Here is a 19,452-nt window from a genome sequence, read left to right on the forward strand (position 1 = left end):
AGTTGAGGCATAATATTGTTAAAATTGCACAAATTTTTCAAATGAAATTTCTGTTTTTTCTGGTTATTCACATCTTTTTTTGTAAAATATAAATATTTTCCTAATTTCATTGGGGTTTTTTTTGTACTAAAACAAAAGGAAAAACTTGGATTTGTCATTATTTATAGGTTATTAAGTCATTATTTTACTGGTCTGGCCCGCTTGAGATCAAATTGGGCTGAATGTGGCCCCTGAACCAAAATGAGTTTGACACCCCTGTTCTAGAGTGTTAACAAACAAACAAACCAAACCAAAAACAGTACCCCAGGCCTCCCCTTCAGGGGCTGGGTAATAACTTTACACCTTCTTAAGCCTCATCGTCAAACTCATCCATGTTGAATCATCAAACTCCAGTCTTTTCATTTACAGCTGTGTCCAGTGGTGAAAACAACAACTGTGCTTCTGTTTTTATAATTTTGTCCCTTTCTTTGTCTCTAAAAGTTATATGTTAGTCATTATCAACTTACTTTGGTGTCTTTACGATATTTTGGTCGAAGGCCCGGTGGTATTAGTTTTTTTCACAATAGGAGACTGACATAGTGACTCATTACTCCCTCTAATGGTCACATATATAAGTGTTTATATATTCAGTTCATATATTTACAATTTAATACATTAGTGTCTTTGGCAGAACTTCAGAGCTCTTTATTCTAAAACACTCTAATGATAGTTTTAGGTTATTTTTAGTATTTTGAAGGTAGAACTACTACATATAACCTCTTCAAAGTTGAATGAACTGGAGGTGAGTTACTATTGTGGTTTACTCTTCAACCAGTGGTCTGAAATATGGTTTTTACTCTTCCCAAGTGGTTACACATGTCGGTTCACTGGTCTTTTCTTTCCTTTTTTTCAGCTTTTCAGAATTCATCCAGTCAAACAAACCCAACTGAGTTACCCCCGACAACAAATGGAAATACATCAGAGCTACAGGATGACTCCGACAGTGAGTTAAATATTCTTTCCTGTGTAAATGTTACAAAAGAAGATGCTAACCTCACCCACACACACAAACAAACAGACACATCAGGACACTTTCTGCAGAGCGTGGATGAATACGACTGCGCTCCTCGTCACAGGATGTGGGGGTGACCCACTTGACAAACATGTCAGTGAATGTTGCAGGTGCAGATCAAACTGTGACACATAAACTCATTCTCCCACATAGACTCTGCTGCTCTGGTTTGATCTGCAAGTGAACTTTTTTCGCTGCTTGTTTCTGTGGCTCGGTGAATCCTCTGAAACATGATTCAGTACCAGAAACATTTCATTTCAACAAATACATTTTCTCACAGTAAAATATTTATATGAAAAACCTGAAATGTCTTAAGATAAGTAAATGCAATTTTACCAATATTCTGCCTGTTATTAAATGTTTCATGCATTTGTAATTATAATGTCAGTTGTAATGCACATGTGTAAATGATAAACTGATAATCTCAGGCATAATATTGTTAAAATTGCACTTAAGACGTCCCCAGTTGTTCATGTTATTCAGATTTTTGTAGATGTTAACATTATCATAATTTAACCCTTTCATGCATACTGGTCACTACAGTGGATAGCTACTCTACAGCTGTTCTCTTGAATTTTCATGGATTTTGTTGTTCTTTTCTTTTCTTTTCTGTTTTTTTTTTTTTTTTTACACATATCTTTATTAAAGTTTTAAGACCCTACATATCTTTTCTGACATGAATTGGTAAAATTATGTAGATCTCTCCTGAGCATAAACCCCCAGAATCACAAGCCCTCTCCATAGTTTTCACACAATTTATCAGTAAATACATGTTTCTGTGCGTCAAAAATTAAATGTGTGGTGTCCAGCTGAATGGATATTTTTGCAACTTCATGAAAAATAGGTTCATAAGATTTTTTTTTTTTTTTTTTTTTTCATTTTTTAATGTATGTTAAATTTTTTTTTTTTTTTTTTTAATTTTATTTTTTAGAAGAAATTTTTCAATTGCATTGTTGTTTTCATGCCTAAAGAGGAATAAAAACACTCAGGAAAAAATTTTGATTAAGGTTCTCATAATTCGTGCATGAAAGGGTTAATTTTACTTTTTTCACTGTTATGATTTTACTGGTTCCGGCCCACTTGAGAGGCTGAATGTGGCCCCTGAACTAAAATGACTTTGACACCCCTGGTTTAGACCTCCATGTGTGTAGTATATGTGACTCATAAATGTGTGTTTGTCCTCAGGTGACCCTTACATTCATCCTCTCTCTGGTAAATGTAACTGGACGCTCAGGATGTCTGTGAACGGCAGCTCTGAAGTCGTACCACTGAGAGCAGAACAAATCCGTACCATATCGGAACAGATCTGTCAGGACCTGGACTGTGGAAGCCTCTATTACGTGAACTTGAGTGACTCGGCTCCAAATACAACCTGCTTTCAGGACTGTTTTTACCACCACGGTCGTCTGCAGAACTGTTTACAGAGGAGGGGCGACTGCGCTGTGATCACTAACGCCGTCTGTGGTAAGGTTTTATCATCCTGTAGTTATGACTTATGCAGGCGGAAACCACACACACACACACACATACACATCCTGACAAATAAATAAATACAATTATAAGTGAATGCAAAAGGAATTCACAGTTGGTTGACTTAAAACTCAGCCTCATTGTTTGTATTTTTTTGTATTATGGATGACTACTGAATAAACCTAAACCAACCAACTCATCTGTTATTTAAAGCTGCAGATTCAACCATTTATTAAGTGTGAACATACACATAATTTAATATTTATTAACCCATTAAGACCTAGTGCTATTTTTGCAGCAGTTCCCAAATCAATTTCTCTCTCTATTTAACCTTTACTAAGTAATTTATCACCATTTATTCTATTATTACCCTTTGAATTTTGCATTTTTTTTAGTGGAAAAAACATGTATTTTCCTATATTTAATTTACTGATCATGTAGATGGTCATAAACTTCATCAAAATCATTCATCAACATTCATCACAATCATTTTCAAGCATATTTATTATTTTATTTATTTATTTATTTATTTATTTATTTGTGTGTGTGTGTGTGTGTGTGTGTGTGTGCATGTATGTATGTATTTATTTATGTGTGTATGTATGTGTATGTATGTATGTATATGTATGTATGTATGTATGTATTTATTTATTTATTTATTTATTTATGTGTATGTATGTATGTATGTATGTATGTATTTATTTATTTATGTGTATGTGTGTGTGTCTGTCTGTATGTATGTGTATATGTATTTATTTATTTGTTTATTTATTTATTGATTTGTTTGATTGATTGATTGATTGAGTCTCTTTTCTCTTTTGTTTACTTATCAGCCTTTTACGTATCATTATTGATGTTTTGTTTTGATTTCACTGTCTACATGTTTGAAATAAAGATAAAAAAAAAGGTCAGATTACTCAGATGACATATATATGCATGTGACATTTCACAAAAAGATAAAAAATTACATGTTAAAAGTTAAAAACGAGATGACAGGAGAAATGAAAAATTAAATGCAAAAAAAAAGGATTTCTTCCCTTCTTTAAAAACTAAAAGCTGCAAAATAAAATATAATAAAAGAAGTGTACCAGTTTTTTTAGTGACTCAGAGTTGATTTTAGTTGATTTAAACATAATACAATTATTTAATTACAGTCATCCTATTTAACATGCAGCTCTGTAAATAATTAAAAAAAAAAAAAAAATATGCATAACAGTAAAAAAAGTTAGTGTGTCCTTTAAAGGGATGAACTCTGTCTATTTCATGAGACAAAAATGAAAAAAATGACAGACAGACAGACAGACAGACTTTATTTATCCCAAACTGGGAAATTACGGTGTAGCAGCAGCATGGCACACATTCAATAATAATATAATATGACAGCAAACATGAGTAAAAACTAAATCTAACATAAGCTACACTGTACACTGTACACCACAGGTGTCAAACATGCGACCCAGGGGCCAAATCCAGTCCTCCAAAGGGTCCATTCCAGCCTGCAGGATGAATTTGTGAAATGCAAAAATTACACTTTAGATATTAACAATCAGTGGTGTCAAAATCATTTTAATTCAGGTTCCACATACAGACACATACAGTCCAGTTAGATTTCAAGTGGGTCAGAACCAGTAAAATATTATCGTTATAACCTATAAATAATGACAACCCCACATTTTCTCTTTGTGTTTTTTGTGTAAAAAAGTAAAATTACAAGGAAATGTTTACATTACCAAACTATACTTTTACAAAAAATGTGAATAACCTGAACAAATATCAACAAACAAAAATGTCTTAAGAAAAGTAAATGCAATTTTACCAATATTCTGCCTGTTATTAAATGTTTTGTGCGATTTTAACGCACATGTGTAAATGATAAACTGATAAACTGAGGCAGAATATTGTTAAAATTGCATTTGGTTTTCTAAAGACAATTCCAGTTGTTCATGTTATTCAGATTTTTAAGGAAACTTTGTAGATGTAAACCTGATCATAATATAATATTACTTTTTTCACTATTATTATTTTACGGTTCCGGCCCAATTGAGATCGAAATGGGCTGAATGTGGAACTGAACAAAAATGAGTTTGACACCCCTGATGTACACTATCAATGATAATAAATGATAATAAAACACTCTCCTCCTTCTACTGCTGTGTCAGTATTTCCCATCCCTTGTGTCTCCTCTTCCTCATGTGATGATGTCATCCTCAGGTGACCACGTTGTCCGTCTGTCCGGAGGTCCAGACCGATGCGCTGGACGGGTGGAGGTGTGGCGTGGCAGTCAGTGGGGCACCGTGTGTGATGACCAGTGGGACATGAAGGACGCTGACGTGGTGTGTCGACAGATGGGCTGTGGTTACGCCCTCAGTGTGAGCGGACAGGGTGGGTCCTTCCCCCCGGGCAGAGGACCGGTCCACCTGGATGAGCTGAACTGCACCGGGACGGAGGACAACCTGTGGAGCTGTCCGTCCACTCAGGATCAGTCCGACTGTGGACACAAGGAGGACGCCGGCGTGGTGTGTTCAGGTGAAAAAAAGTCCAAAATGTTGAACAAACCATAAACAAATGCTCTTTATGTGCTTTTAAAAACTCATTCTGAGGCTCAAGAGTGAATATTTATAATTTATGAAGACAGATTTGACTTTACTTTTACTTGTTAGACATCATGGACATGATCAACAAATGAAATATAAGCGAATAAATCTGTTTTCCACCTAAAAATACCCAAGATAATACTTACATTTTACATTTACATTTATGCATTTGGCAGATGCTTTTTTCCAAAGCGACTTACAGGGGGAAAACTAAATAAAAGAACAAAATACAAGAATAGATTCAAGACAAAAAGCAGCTGTACAATTAAAAACAATGTCGTGTAGAAGAATAAAAAAGCTAAATGATAGCCTAAAATACAGGAACAGATTAAAAAGACATAAAAACAGCTGTACAATTAAAAACAGTAAAATAAAAATACCAAGTAAAACATAATAATAATAATAATAATAATAATAATAATAATAATAATAATAATAATAGAATGAAGTGGACTGAAATCATCTTTATAAGGTCCCAAACACTGATCTGGGTCTTAAAGGGTTAAAATTAAACAAATTTAAGAACAAATGAGGAAATTTGGCTTAAAAAGACTTGACTAATTAATAATTTTGCTGTTAAATATTTGGTTAAAATCCTCTTAATAGCTTCCTGGAGTTGCTGAAAGTTCCATAAATCGAAACAAATCCTTGATGCAGAGTTTTTTTTTGTTTTATTTTTTTTTTATTTACAGCAGTTGTTTAACATGAGTCCTGGATTTAAATACAAATGACATATAGACATAGAGATGTTCAATGCTTGATCTTGACCTTTGACGTTTTAAGCAACTCCGATCAGAGTCTCTACTGGTAGAAACTCCGATCCTGCCAGTAGAAGGGTTAGGGTTAGGGTTCGGATTGGAGTTTCTACCAGTAGAGACTCTGATCGGAGTTTCTACTGGTAGAGACTACGATCGGAGTCTCTACTGGTAGAAACTCCGATCCTGCCAGTAGAAGGGTTAGGGTTAGGGTTAGGGTTCGGATTGGAGTTTCTACCAGTAGAGACTCTGATCGGAGTTTCTACTGGTAGAGACTACGATCGGAGTCTCTACTGGTAGAATCGCCGATCCTACCAGATCGCAGTCTCTACCCTGACATATATATTTTATGTCACTGTTTACTTTAGTTACAATTAGTTTTTTCAAATTAGAGTTTTTATTGTCTTGTAAAAAAAAAAAAACATGCATTTGTAAACATGTTGGTATTGAACTAATGGATTAAATGTTCCTTTAAATGTTGAAAAAACCCATAAAGTCTTTAATTTGTTGGAAAATACAATATCCCAAACATGCAAACAGGGTGATTCTGGGGTAAAAAAAACAAAAAAACAAATAAAACCTTGAAATTTCACCATGATTGACCATAATGTCTACATTTCTATTTACTCTTTCATTGTCAAAAACATTTTATAACTATTTTGCTGAATTGTGGAAATGTCAAACATGGATAGAACAATAACGCCCACTTTAGAACAGTTCAGACGCAGTAGAACATACTGACTTCACTGCAAACAGCACCTCGCTATGATTATTTTTATATTATATACATTTTGTTCCTTTTTTGTGTTGTTTTTTTTTTCTACACTTTTTTGTACCATTTTTGTCTCATGACATAATTTTTGTCAGTAACCTTATTTTCATTTTGTTGCATGTCTCTTATATAATTTTATTTATTTTTTAACGTATTATCTTGTTGAATTTTTTTTTTTTGCTTCCTTTTTGACATATTGTATTTTTTTGCATAACTTTTGTCTTTAACATTAATGTCATACTTTTTTATTATAAACTTGTTTTTCCATCATCTTTCATTTCATTTTTTCCATCTTTTAAAAACTTTTTATCTTGTTGGCTCTTTTGTGTCTTACTACATCTTTTCCAGAGTTTTGTCTTGTGTCTTCTTCCATCATTTTTGTCCTTTACATTATCCTTTTTTTTGTTTTACATAACTTTTGGTTCATTATGTCTTTTATTTGTGTTTTTCATCTGATTGTTCCCAGTAACTCTTGTTATTTTTTTTTATTTTTATTTTTTTCATTTTGTTACATCTTCTACTACAATCACATAGCAAAATTAATCCACGTATCATGTTATTTCTTTGTATTTTATTACTTTTCTCAGTTCAAGCTTTGGCAAAATCAATTTTACAACATGGTGATGATTTTACGGAACATGATGTGATGAAAGCGTGTGTTTTTTCATCCTTTGTGGTTCCTGTGTGTGTGTTTGTGCAGAGATGAGGGCGCTCAGACTGACTGGAGGTCTGGACCGCTGCTCCGGTAAAGTGGAGATCCATCGTAACGGCAGCTGGGGGACGGTGTGCGATAACTGCTGGAACACAGACCTGGCCTCCATGGTTTGTTCCATGTTACAGTGTGGTTCAACACATGCCAAGTTCAGCCAGTTCGACCCTCCCCTCACACACAACAAGGGGGCGCTTTACTACTACTATCAGTGTCGAGGCGCCCGTACCCTGTGGGACTGCAAAGAGCGCATCGAGTTCATCAACACGTTGCATGCGTGTCAGTCCTCTAAAGCGTCTGGTGTCATCTGTAACAGTGAGTTTTACCCAGAAGGTCCACTCTTCTCCTTCTATAATATAATTAAATATAAATACATATAAAATAGTGCAGAGTTTTCAACAATGTTTAATTTAGATGAAGAAAAGACATGTCATAGTGCTGGGAAATACACTATATAGACAAAAATATTGGGACACATTGAAACAGCTCCAAAAAAAATAATAGAGAATATCGCATGATGATTTAATATTGCAATATAAAGCTTTACAATAAACATTTTTGCGTCATTTTTAGGGTCAGTTTTATTTACATGGTCATCTAAAATGTTTCTAAGATGCTTCAAAGTTTGTTTTTTAGTTTTACTCAATGTTGAAAGTTTCTTTTTTAATAATTATGATTATTCTAAATGATCTGTCTCCAGGATTTGGAAATATTTATCATGTTCTCACTGTAAATATGTGTTTCAACGCATAAAGACCCAGTGCTACTTATATTTCAGTTCCAAAATTGTTTTTTTTTAATCTACTGTATATAAAATAGTGCAGAGTTTTCAACAATGTTTAATTTAGATGAAGAAAAGCCATGGCATAGTGCTGAGAAATACACAATATAGACAAAAGTATTGGGACACATTGAAACAGCTCCAAAAAAATAATAGAGAATATCACAGGATGATTTAACCCTTTCATGCATAGTGGTCACTACAGTGGACAGCTGATCAAAGTTTTCTTGTATATTTATGGATTTGTTGTTTTGTGCATCATCACATACACTGCAATTCATACCATTACTGTCACTTTGCTGTTCTAGATAAGCCTGATCTGACTGCAGTAACATGTTTGAGTGTCAAAAAAATGCTAATTGTTACTAGACTGAAATAAACAATTTTGTTTTGTTTGTTTTTTTAAACAAATGTCGCTTTATTTTATTATTTTTTTTGTGTATTATCTCCATGCAGGTATGTTAAAATGTGAGAAAACATCAGATTAGCAGCATTAAAAATGTTTTTATTTCATAGTTTTCACACAGTATATCAGTAAATACATGTTTCTTTGCTTCTAAAATTAAACGTTAAATTAAATGTCCAGCTGAGTGAACATTTTTGTAATTCCATAAAAAATAGGTTCATAAAAAAATCAATTGCATTGTTTTTTTTTTTTTTTCATGCCTAAAGAGAAATAAAAACACTCTTGATTAAGGCTCTCATAATTCATGCATGAAAGGGTTAATATTACATTATAAAGCTTTACAATAAACATTTTTGTGTCATCTTTAGGATCATTTTTATTTACATGGTCATCTAAAATGCTTTTAAGATGCTTCAAAGTTTGTTTTTAGTTTTACTCAATGTTGAAAGTTTCTTTTTTTAATCATTATGATTATTCTAAATGATTTATCTCTAGAATTTGGAAATATTTATCACGTTCTCACTGTAAATATGTGTTTCAACACATAAAGATCCAGTGCTACTTATATTTCAGTTTCAAAATATATATATATTTTTAAAAATCTACTGTATATAAAATAGTGCAGTTTTCAACGTTTAATTTAGATGAAGAAAAGCCATGGCATAGTGCTGGGAAATACACTATATAGGCAAAAATATTGGGACACATTGATACAGCTCCAAAAAAATAATAGAGAATATCACAGGAGGATTTAATATTAAAATATAAAGCTTTACAATAAACATTTTTGCATCATCTTTAGGGTCATTTTTATTTACATGGTCATCTAAAATGCTTTTAAGACGCTTCAAAGTTTGTTTTTAGTTTTACTCAATGTTGAAAGCTTCTTTTTTTATCATTATGATTATTCTAAATGATCTATCTCCAGGATTTGGAAATATTCATCACGTTCTCACTGTAAATATGTGTTTCAACGCATTAAGACCCAGTGCTACTTATATTTCAGTTCCAAAATATATATATATATTTTTTTTAATCTATATTGAACTTTTCTTAAGTGACATATCACCATTTATTATAACATTATCCTGAGAATTTTGTAGGGTTTCAGTAAAAATCTGGTATTTTTCCATAATTGACCCTTTCATGTATGACACTCACATTTGTGGACACAGTTTAAGCTCACTTTCCAAAGGGTTTTAAAGGCAATATTGTCCAAACCACATGAGGGGAAACTCTATAGACCCTAAACAATTCTATAAAAGAAGGATCATCTTAGTTTTGGAGTTTTGACTGCTCTGTGACCTCAGACCCAAGTATGGGTTTCACAGCTTTATACAAAAAAACAAAAACAAAAGAAAAAAACAAAAACAAAACTGTCCACTGCAAAGGACATTCCACAAAAATAATAATAAAAAATGCATCTGAAAAAACTGTTACATAATGATGTTTCCAATATAGGCAATTATTTAATTAAAAAAAAAAACTAAACTTGCATTTTCCTGGGTCTCAGGAGGTTAAATATCTTCTTAATAAAACCATATTTAAAAAAAATTAAAATGCATTTCAACTTTTGAGTAATAAAATAAATCTAAAAAAAAAAAAAATCTACTTTGTTTTTTTCGTAATTCATGCATGAAAGGCCTAATTCACTGGTCATGTGGATGTTCATAAAAGCTCAGATTAAAGTTGAAGGTTATTATATCAGAAAGGTAAAGAAACGTGACCTTTTCAGTAAATATAGCAGTAACTGAACATAAACCAAGCGTCTCCATCCACTGTCATTGATCCAACTCCATGGCTTTTACTGGTGAATCAATGCTGTAGAAGATGACGGTGTTTCCACAGTAACTATAGAGCCTCTGAACGTCCAAATGGGTCATATCTGATGATCATGAAAAGATGAATAACTACATTTTACACAAATTATTTACATGTATTGATAGAATTAGTGGTTCAACAGGTTACGTCAATAGATGTTTTTTGGTGCCAGAGGCTGTTTGCGTCTTTATGGGTTAAATCACAAATAGCATGCACATTTTCTTCCAATCTCACTCAGTAAAAACATCAGAAACTTGATTTTGGCATTTATTGTGATAATGACAACTTTCATGAGTATTTTCATCAAAATAATCCTTCAAAACCATTGAGATGGGACATCCTGTAACCCAATGGTGTGATGTGTCCCATATTTATATCTAATAGTGCTTTAAAGCTTCCTTTATATAATAGTTTCTCTTACATTGTAAAGAAACTTGTAGTTGTTCTCTCATAAAATTAAATGAACATGTGCAGGTTTTATAAAATAAGAATTCAAATTTAAGCCCTAACTTTTGTCTTGCAGGTTCCCTTGGGTTGCAAACACTCACAACTACTAATGCAACTGTTGTAATAAACACAGTCACAGGTAAATATCATTATTTCTGACCTTTTTCCCACCAGTGTTACTTAATTATTCACTGACTCACATACAGAACAAAGGATTAAAGGCATTCAAATGTGTCTCACCCAGACCAGAAAACATGACCATATTGTGTGTTTTCTCCATCAGTCCGAGGTTCGACCATCCCCGGCTCTGGTGTGAGATTCCGTTTGCGTGCAGAGCTGCTCATCTTCATCTGTCTGACTCTTCTGCTGCTTGTGTTTCTGATCATGAACACAGTGCTCTGCTGCCTCTACAGAAGAAGACACGGTGGGTACAGATACGTAGAGTGGTGGTAGATGCTAAACACAGGGAAGATAAACAGCAGCGTTTTGGTCAGTTGATAATGTTTTGTCATGAGCCATTGATTGTAAAGTCTGAAATCCTGCACTCTAGTGTTTTAAGGAGAACCACAGCCTAACCTCTCCACTGCAGTAGGTAGTCAGATGGAACCCATGAAGTCAAACAGGTGGTGTTCGGGCTCATACTCTGTCAAACTGAAGTCATAAAACTCAGATGTGGAGCTGGTTAAACAGAGGTGTAACATACTTGTCTGGAACTGGACTGGAATTCCTTCATCCACAGGTGTCAAACAACAAACAAAACAGGCCCACCTCATGAGTCCAATCCAAACCGTGGGATGAATTTGTGAAATGCAAAAATTACGCTGAAGATATTAATCAGTTTAGCTCAGGGGCCACATACAGACCAATATGATCTCAAGTGGGTCAGGTCATTAAAATACTGTCATAATAACCTAGAAATCACAGGTGTCAAACATGCAGCCCAGGGGCCAAATCTGGCCCGTCAAAGGGTCCAGTTCAGCCCTCGGGTTGAATTTGTGAAATGCAAAAATTACACTAAAATATTAACAATCTATTTAGTTCAGGTTCCACATTCAGACCAATTCAATCTCCAGTGGGCAGGACCAGTAAAATACTGTCATAATAACATATAAATAATGACAACTCCAAATTTTTCTTTTTGTAAATGTAAATATTTTCATGTATTTACACTAAAAGTATAATTTTGCAAAAAATGTGAATAACCTGAAATGTCTTAGGAGAAGTAAATACAATTTTAACAATATTCTGCCTGATACTAAATGTTTTGTGTATTTGTAGATCCACTGTGATCCGTAAGTTATAATGTACATGTGTAAATGATAAACTGAAGCAGAATATAGTTAAATTACACTTATTTTTTCAGTTTGTTCATGTTATTCACATCTTTTGAAAGGATAGTTTGTAGATGTCAACCTTTTCAAAATGTAAATTCACTTTTTTCACTCTAAAACTTAGAGAAAAATCTGGAGTTGACATTATTTATATATTATTATGTTATTATTTTACTGGTGTGGCCCACTTCAGATCAAATTTAGCTGAATCTGGCCTCTGAACTAAAATGAGTTTGACACCCCTGCTATAAATAATGACAACTACAATGTATTACCCCGCTCCCAAACAGGAGGCAAGAGGGATTGTTTTTGGTTCAGTTTGTTTCTTTGTTTTTTAACACTCTAGCAGCAAAACTATTGGTTGAATTCAAACCAGACTGGGTTTATATATTGCCAGTGACCCAGAGTAGATCTCATTACATTTTGGGAAAAGTAGGTCAAAGTTAAAATTTTTATTAATTTTTAAAATCTTTTTCTTCTCCTATTTACTTATAATGGCCAAAATTTCACATTTATAAAAACACCAATTTTGTTTCAATTTACCGGTACTTCAGACTTGGCACATATATAGAGGCAATTGATATGCTGACAACAGCACATGTATAGACATGATGACAGCTGCATCCATGCCAAAATAAGGTACAATACATGTGAGGGGCGGGGTTTGTTGTGCCTGGCACCACTTGTTCTTTTTTGGTTTCATGCAAAAAAAGTACATTTCTATGAAAATACTTACATTTACAAACTGTCCTTTCACAAAAAATATGAATATTCTGAACAAAATATGAACAACCTGAAATGTCTTGTGTAATTCTAATAATATTATACCTATTATGAAATGTTTTGTGCATTTTTAGATCCACTGTGATCTGTGAGTTGTAATGCACATGTGTAAATATTAAGCACATAACAATTTTAGTTATTTTTTTAAAGACATTTCAGGTTGTTCAAGTTTTTCACATTTTGAAGGAAACTTCATTAAAAATTTTCATAATGTAATTCTTATGTTTTTTGCTGTTATTTTACTGATTCAGCCCATTTCAGATCATATTGGGCTGAATGTGGCCCTAAAATCGGTTTGACGTCCCTGCCTTAATCATCTGCTTTATCTTCATTCAACATCTGTATCTCACTTACTTGGTAACAAAATAAAAATGATCCAATCCCAGTTAGACAACAAAATAAAGACAATTTGATTGGCTATAGATCACAGATCACATTAGTGACTCAGGATGTCTGACGCTTCATGACCAGGAAGTGAACATATTCACTTAGAAATTAAATGAATAGTATGGGAACACATTGTATTCACTGAAGAAAAAATATTTCAGGCCTTATCTTGTAATTATAAGAAAAGTTAAGCCTCCCATGGTACAGGAAAAATACAGAAAATATTTAATATTAAATCTACTTTTATCTCTTTCCTGGACTGAGATGTAGGGAATATGTCTATAAATATGATAGAGTACAAAATATGGTAATGAGTAGACATATAGAATAGAATAGAATAGAATAGAATAGAATAGAATAGAATAGAATAGAATAGAATAGAAGCTTTATTGTCATATTAGCACAAGGCATCAATGTAATGAAATTCAAGGTGTTCTTCAGGTCAGTGCAAATCAAGCTTAACATAAAAGAAAACACCTAAAATAAAGGTAGTTAAAAACAATTAAAAGCAACTAAGACAATGAAAGTATCTAAAACAAAATAAAAGTGACTAGACAATAATAAAAACACACACCTAACAACACTTAACAACATATATGAGCAATACGGTGCAAATACTATCCAGGATAATTATGTTATGGGCATTTTTTAATTTATAAATGTTGTCGTGGTTATGTGTCTAAACAATATAAAGCATTACATCATCTCTTTTTGATTTTTTTTAGATTTTTGAAGTATTTTTTATCAGACAACAATGCAGGACAGAACAACAATCACAACCAGAGCACTTATAATAATAATAATTTTCATTTTGTTCTGCATGTTTACAGCTTTTTTAGTGAAGCAGACAAACTACCGGCGTTCACAACCTCCTGAACAACAACAACAACATCATAAAAACAGCTATGAAGACGCCGTCGATCTCATCAAAGTCACCGCCATCCCGGCTGAAGCGGACGGTAAATGGGTTAAAATTCATCAAAAATATACGTAGAAGTTAAAGAATAGCGTCTCACACAGCCCAGTTTAGGACATTATGAGACTATTATTATAAAATCTAATTAGAAACTCTAATAATTTGCTTCACCAAGTATTTGTGACAGTAAATAATAGGCAAACTAGTTTATAAGATGGTGTAAAAAGTTGCAGCATCTTCAGGTTTAATTGTGTTATAAAGTCCTGTCATTTTCTGTGTTTGTCCCGAAAAGTCCCATCCAACCCCAGGCCTCTTTGGACCCAGCTTAGTAGTGTTGACAGCACATCAGTAGATACAGACTATGAGCAGTATGAGCCAAGCAGTGGTCCGTCTGCCGCTTTATCAACCTTTCGGAGTGAGCTACGTTCTTTTTATTCCCTCTCTGTTTGCATTTGAGTCACACATTTCTCTGCTTCTTTTGCTTGTTTCTGTCTTTCTGTATTTTGCGGTTGAAGCTGCTCTGTGTGCACGTTTGCAGTGAAAGTTTGCAGCATGAGTTCAAACTTTGCATCATTTTCAACACAGATTCTCAGAGATACAGAACAGACCCTTTCATGGGACCTCCGGGTCTAGACAGTCTCTCTGAAGAAGGTGAGTCACACAAGACACACACACACTTACAACATTTTCAGTCTTATTTATGTGTGTTAACTGCATCTAAAATTTACATCCATTCTAAGAGCTTTAACTATGGAAGTAAATCTGTCTCTTCAGATTTTGAATTATAAAAGCCATTGAATTTCTTGCGCTGAATTTTTTGGCACTGAAATTAAGTATCTGAATTTTTTGTCTCAACTATTCAACTATGATCATAAATTTAGAATAAAAAAATTCAGATCCAAAAAAATTCAGATGCAAAAAATTCCTATCACACATCCGGGACACCAAGGATAAGCAATCGATTCTATCTCGAGTCAAACCGACTGCCAGCCATTCGAGTTACGTTAGGTCGGTCATGTGACACTGATGCAGGAAGACGGTCAGTGCGGATGTGTGATCTGAATTTTTTGCATCGAATTTTTTTTTTTTTTATCTGAATTTTTTTAATTCTAAATTTATGAACATAGTTGAATTCAGAGACAAAAATACAGATAATTAATTTCAGTGCAAAAAAAAATCAGATACTTAATTTCAGTGCAAAAAAAAATTCAATTACTTAATTTCAGTGCAACAAAAATTGTGATACTTAATTTCAGTGCAAAAAAAAAAAAATCAGATACTTAATTTCAGTGCAAAAAAATTCAATTACTTAATTTCAGTGCAACAAAAAATTCAATTACTTAATTTGTGTGCAAAAAAAAAAAATTCAGCTACTCAATTTCAGTGCAACAAAAATTCAGATACTTAATTTCAGTGCAAAAAAATTCAGATACTTAATTTCAGTGCAAAAAAACCATTCAGATGCTTAATTTCAGTGCAAAAAAATTCAGTGCTAGAAACTCAATAGCTTTTATAATTCAAAATCTGATGAGACAGATTTACTTCCATATTTAACCCTCCGGTATCCCATCCAGCAAGGCCCTTACTAAGCACCAAGTGTGCCTTTTTCGCACACTTGTGGAATAATGTCAAAAAAAAAAAAAAAAAAATTCATATAGTTTGTTTTTAATTCTTTTACACTTTTTTCTATTTCATCAACTTGTAAATAAAAATACCAAATACTCAATAATTGTCACATTTTTTAACCCTTTAAATCACAGGTGTCAAACATGCGGCCCGGGGGCCACATCCGGCCCACCAAAGGGTCCAGTCCAGCCCTTGGGATGAATTTGTGAAATGCAAAAATTACACTAAGATATTGACAATCCTTTTAGTTCAGGTTCCACATTCAGACCGATTCAATCTCAAGTGGGTCAGACCAGTCAAATACTATCATAATAACATAAAAATAATGACAACTCCAAATGTTTCTCTTTGTAAATGTAAATATTGTCATGTATTTACACTAAAACAAAGTATAATTTTGCCAAAAATGTGAATAACTTGAAATGTCTTAAGAGAAGCAAGTACAATTTTCACAATATTCTGCCTGTTACTCAATGTTTTGTGTATTTGCAGATCCACTGTGATCTGTAAGTTATAATGTACATGTGTAAATGATAAACTGAGGCAGAATAGTGTTAAAATTACACTTATTTTTTTCAGTTTGTTCATGTTATTCACATCTTTTGAAAGGATAGTTTGTAGATGTAAACCTGTTCCTAATGTAAAATGAACTTGTTTTGCTCTAAAACATAGAGAAAAGTTTGGAGTTGACTTTATTTATATATTATTATATTATTATTTTACTGGTCTGGCCCATTTCAGACCAAATTTAGCTGAATGTGGCCCCTGAACTAAAATGAGTTTGACACCCCTGCTTTAAATGCTGTGTTTGTAATGTAAACAGACCATTTTTTTGGATGTAAAAAAACAAAAAAAATTGTTTTTTTTCAATACACCACATAAAAAGTGGATCACATATTATTTGATTTTTGCAGCCTGGCATATGACAATGATTAACTCCAACATTGGTTAATTTGTATTATTATTTTTGGCGCTAGGTCAAATGTTCAAAAATACTAGCATCTGTCACCAAGTGTGCCAAAAAGGCACACCTATAAATCAAACTATTAAATATTATATATTGATTTATTTTTCTGCTTTAATTTGATTTTATTTTTGTAAATCCAGGTCAGCCCTAATCATACATATCAAATGGAAGAAATAGTGCGTTTTAGGCACACTTGGGAGACAGATGGTAGTCTTGTAATTTTCTTTTGTTTACAATGTGCAAATTTTAGTCGGTGGCCAAAGATCATCCAAAAATGAACAACTTTTGAATTCTAACCTTATTTAAATTGTGAAAAATAATATGAAGTTTTTTAAAACGAAGTGCAAAGTGTGCCTAAAAGGCGCACCAGGATACCTGAGGGTTAACTAAAATTATAATATGATGTATCTGTTAGGGACTAAACAGAAAGGCAATGAGGAAATAAGGTTAAAGTGTCAAAAATATAGGTTTTTATTAACCCTAAAGAATCCAAAACAATGCTGTCAAAATTATAACTTGACTGGTGAAGAAAAATGAATAAAAAAATCATCAAATACAACAGGAAAACAATCACAGGGACTATTTTACCATTCATTTTCATACTTCAAGTACGTTTTGTCCTTAATACAGTCTACTCTCGTTAAACCGCCCGCCGTTATACCGCCATTTTTGCTCACCGCCAACCAAAACCATTGCACAAAAATCCCCAATGCATTATTCCATTAGCTACCGCCATTTCCACCTATCGCCATCCGCCAGCCCAGTTCCATGCACAAACAACACTTATACCATTGATTTCCCGACCGTTATACCGCCAGTGCCACGGCGCGGCACCTCCGAGGTGCGCCGCGGAAACCGGCGTGGAAACCGGGTCGAAATGGCTCTTTGAGTGTTAAAGGTTGCTGATCCCTGCCTTACAACATAACAGAATCAAGATTTATTTAGAAACGCAATTAGAACGGGTTAACGGAGGCAGCATAGACATCATATAATAAAGACATGCACATTATGGACGCAACCCGTTGTAACGCCATTTTCGCTATACCGCCAATTTGGCCGTGAACGGAAGTTGGCGGTATAACGAGAGTAGACTGTACTTATTTAGATTTACCTTTGATGAAGTATTTTTCAATGTTCTATTGATATTTTTAAAGTAAAAGATAAAACAAACATGGGTAAGTACAATATAATGCACTGATTTGTGCCTGAAAAGCAGTGAAGTAAAAGAAAATAGAAGCACAAACTAGAAAAGCCCCCCCCCCAATCACCAGCAAATTGAATCATTTGTTCCTTGTGCCAGTATCAACATTTCCTGAAAATTTCATCAAAATCTGTCCATAACTTTTTGAGCTATCTTGCTAAACAACCAAAAAACCAAACAAACAGACAAATCCTGATGAAAACATAGTGGTTCCAGGCACATCAAAACCCACCCTTTGCACATTTTGTAGCTTATTTTGGCATCAATCCAGCTGATGTCATCATGTCTATGCATGTGCTGATGTCACCATATCAATTGCCTCTATATATGTGCCAAGTCTGAAGTAAATTGAAACAAATTGATGCTTTTATAGACATGTGAAATTTTGCCCATTATAAGTAAATGGGATTTAAAAAGAATATAAAAATTCATAAAAAATGTTTACTTTGACCTACTTTTCCCAAAATGTAATAACATCTATTCTGGGTCACTGTCAATCTATAAAACCAATTTGGTTTGAATTCAACCAATAGTTTTGCTGCTAAAATGTTAACAAACAAAGAAACAAACCAAACCAAAAGCAATACCCCTTGCCTCTCCTTTGGGGGGCAAGGTAATTCTCAAAAAACATTGAGAAAATATACTTTCGGTACTATCATCTGCTTTTGTTGTAAACTGTGGATTTTTCTTTTTAAGCTCTTGACCCGAGAAACAGAGTGACCCTTCGCTCTAACGGCTGCGCTGTGCAAGACGACTACGCCCGAGTGTCAAAGATCTCGGTCGACTCCTTTGACTCGTCCAGCACCTCGTCAGGCGAAGACTACGAAAACACAAGAAACCACGAAGTCACTGCTGGTCAGTCAATACATTTACTTTAACCCTTAAAGACCTAGAACTATCTTTGAGACAACTTTCAAATAATTTTATTTTAAAGTTGTAATGCCATGGTTGGCCTCTAGGGGAGGTTCCAAAAAGCCCTGGTTTGATTGACAGGTCGGTGTGACCTGTCACCAAGTTTTGGTTTTGGCTTATTTATAATTTTTTTTTTGAGAGACAACTTCTTTGTGGTAAAAAAGTTCAACCAAATTGTAAATGTTTTTATTTGACAATTCTTGTTGAAGTTTACCATTTAACCAAATCTGTAAGCTAGCAGTTAGCATTACCTCAAATTCTGTTGGGTTTCTGTAAATTGACTTCGAGTCTGGTTTTGACCAACTCTATATATAAAGTGTCATGAGATAACTTTTTTGTTGTGATCTGGCGCTATATAAATAAAATTTGATTGATTGAGTGATTTGATTGGTTTTCCCCTGTAAGTCGCTTTGGAAAAAAGCATCTGCCAAATGCATAAACATAAACATAAACATAAGCTCACATCTGACCTCTCATGATCCTGTAGCTCCACCCCATTTTGTCCAAATATAGTCACTTCTGG

The 19,452-nt window shown here is 33.6% G+C and overlaps 1 protein-coding gene across 2 annotated transcripts in view; it reads left to right on the plus strand.

Annotated features, from left to right (window-relative positions):
• The window catches only part of LOC115427877 (T-cell differentiation antigen CD6-like), a 30,906-nt gene that overhangs the window by 8,341 nt on the left and 3,113 nt on the right, over nucleotides 1-19,452 (plus strand). The window contains exons 2-11 of one of the 2 annotated variants that reach the window (XM_030146600.1): nucleotides 893-982; nucleotides 2,237-2,515; nucleotides 4,733-5,047; nucleotides 7,343-7,666; nucleotides 10,883-10,945; nucleotides 11,090-11,230; nucleotides 14,138-14,266; nucleotides 14,516-14,638; nucleotides 14,809-14,874; nucleotides 18,714-18,872. In XM_030146600.1, coding sequence (XP_030002460.1) covers nucleotides 893-982; nucleotides 2,237-2,515; nucleotides 4,733-5,047; nucleotides 7,343-7,666; nucleotides 10,883-10,945; nucleotides 11,090-11,230; nucleotides 14,138-14,266; nucleotides 14,516-14,638; nucleotides 14,809-14,874; nucleotides 18,714-18,872 — 1,689 coding nt within the window. The remainder of the gene's footprint in view (nucleotides 1-892; nucleotides 983-2,236; nucleotides 2,516-4,732; nucleotides 5,048-7,342; nucleotides 7,667-10,882; nucleotides 10,946-11,089; nucleotides 11,231-14,137; nucleotides 14,267-14,515; nucleotides 14,639-14,808; nucleotides 14,875-18,713; nucleotides 18,873-19,452) is intronic. The other variant, XM_030146601.1, reaches the window with a different exon arrangement.

Source organism: Sphaeramia orbicularis, chromosome 11 (assembly GCF_902148855.1).
Source record: "Sphaeramia orbicularis chromosome 11, fSphaOr1.1, whole genome shotgun sequence".
NCBI classification, from domain to species: domain Eukaryota; kingdom Metazoa; phylum Chordata; class Actinopteri; order Kurtiformes; family Apogonidae; genus Sphaeramia; species Sphaeramia orbicularis.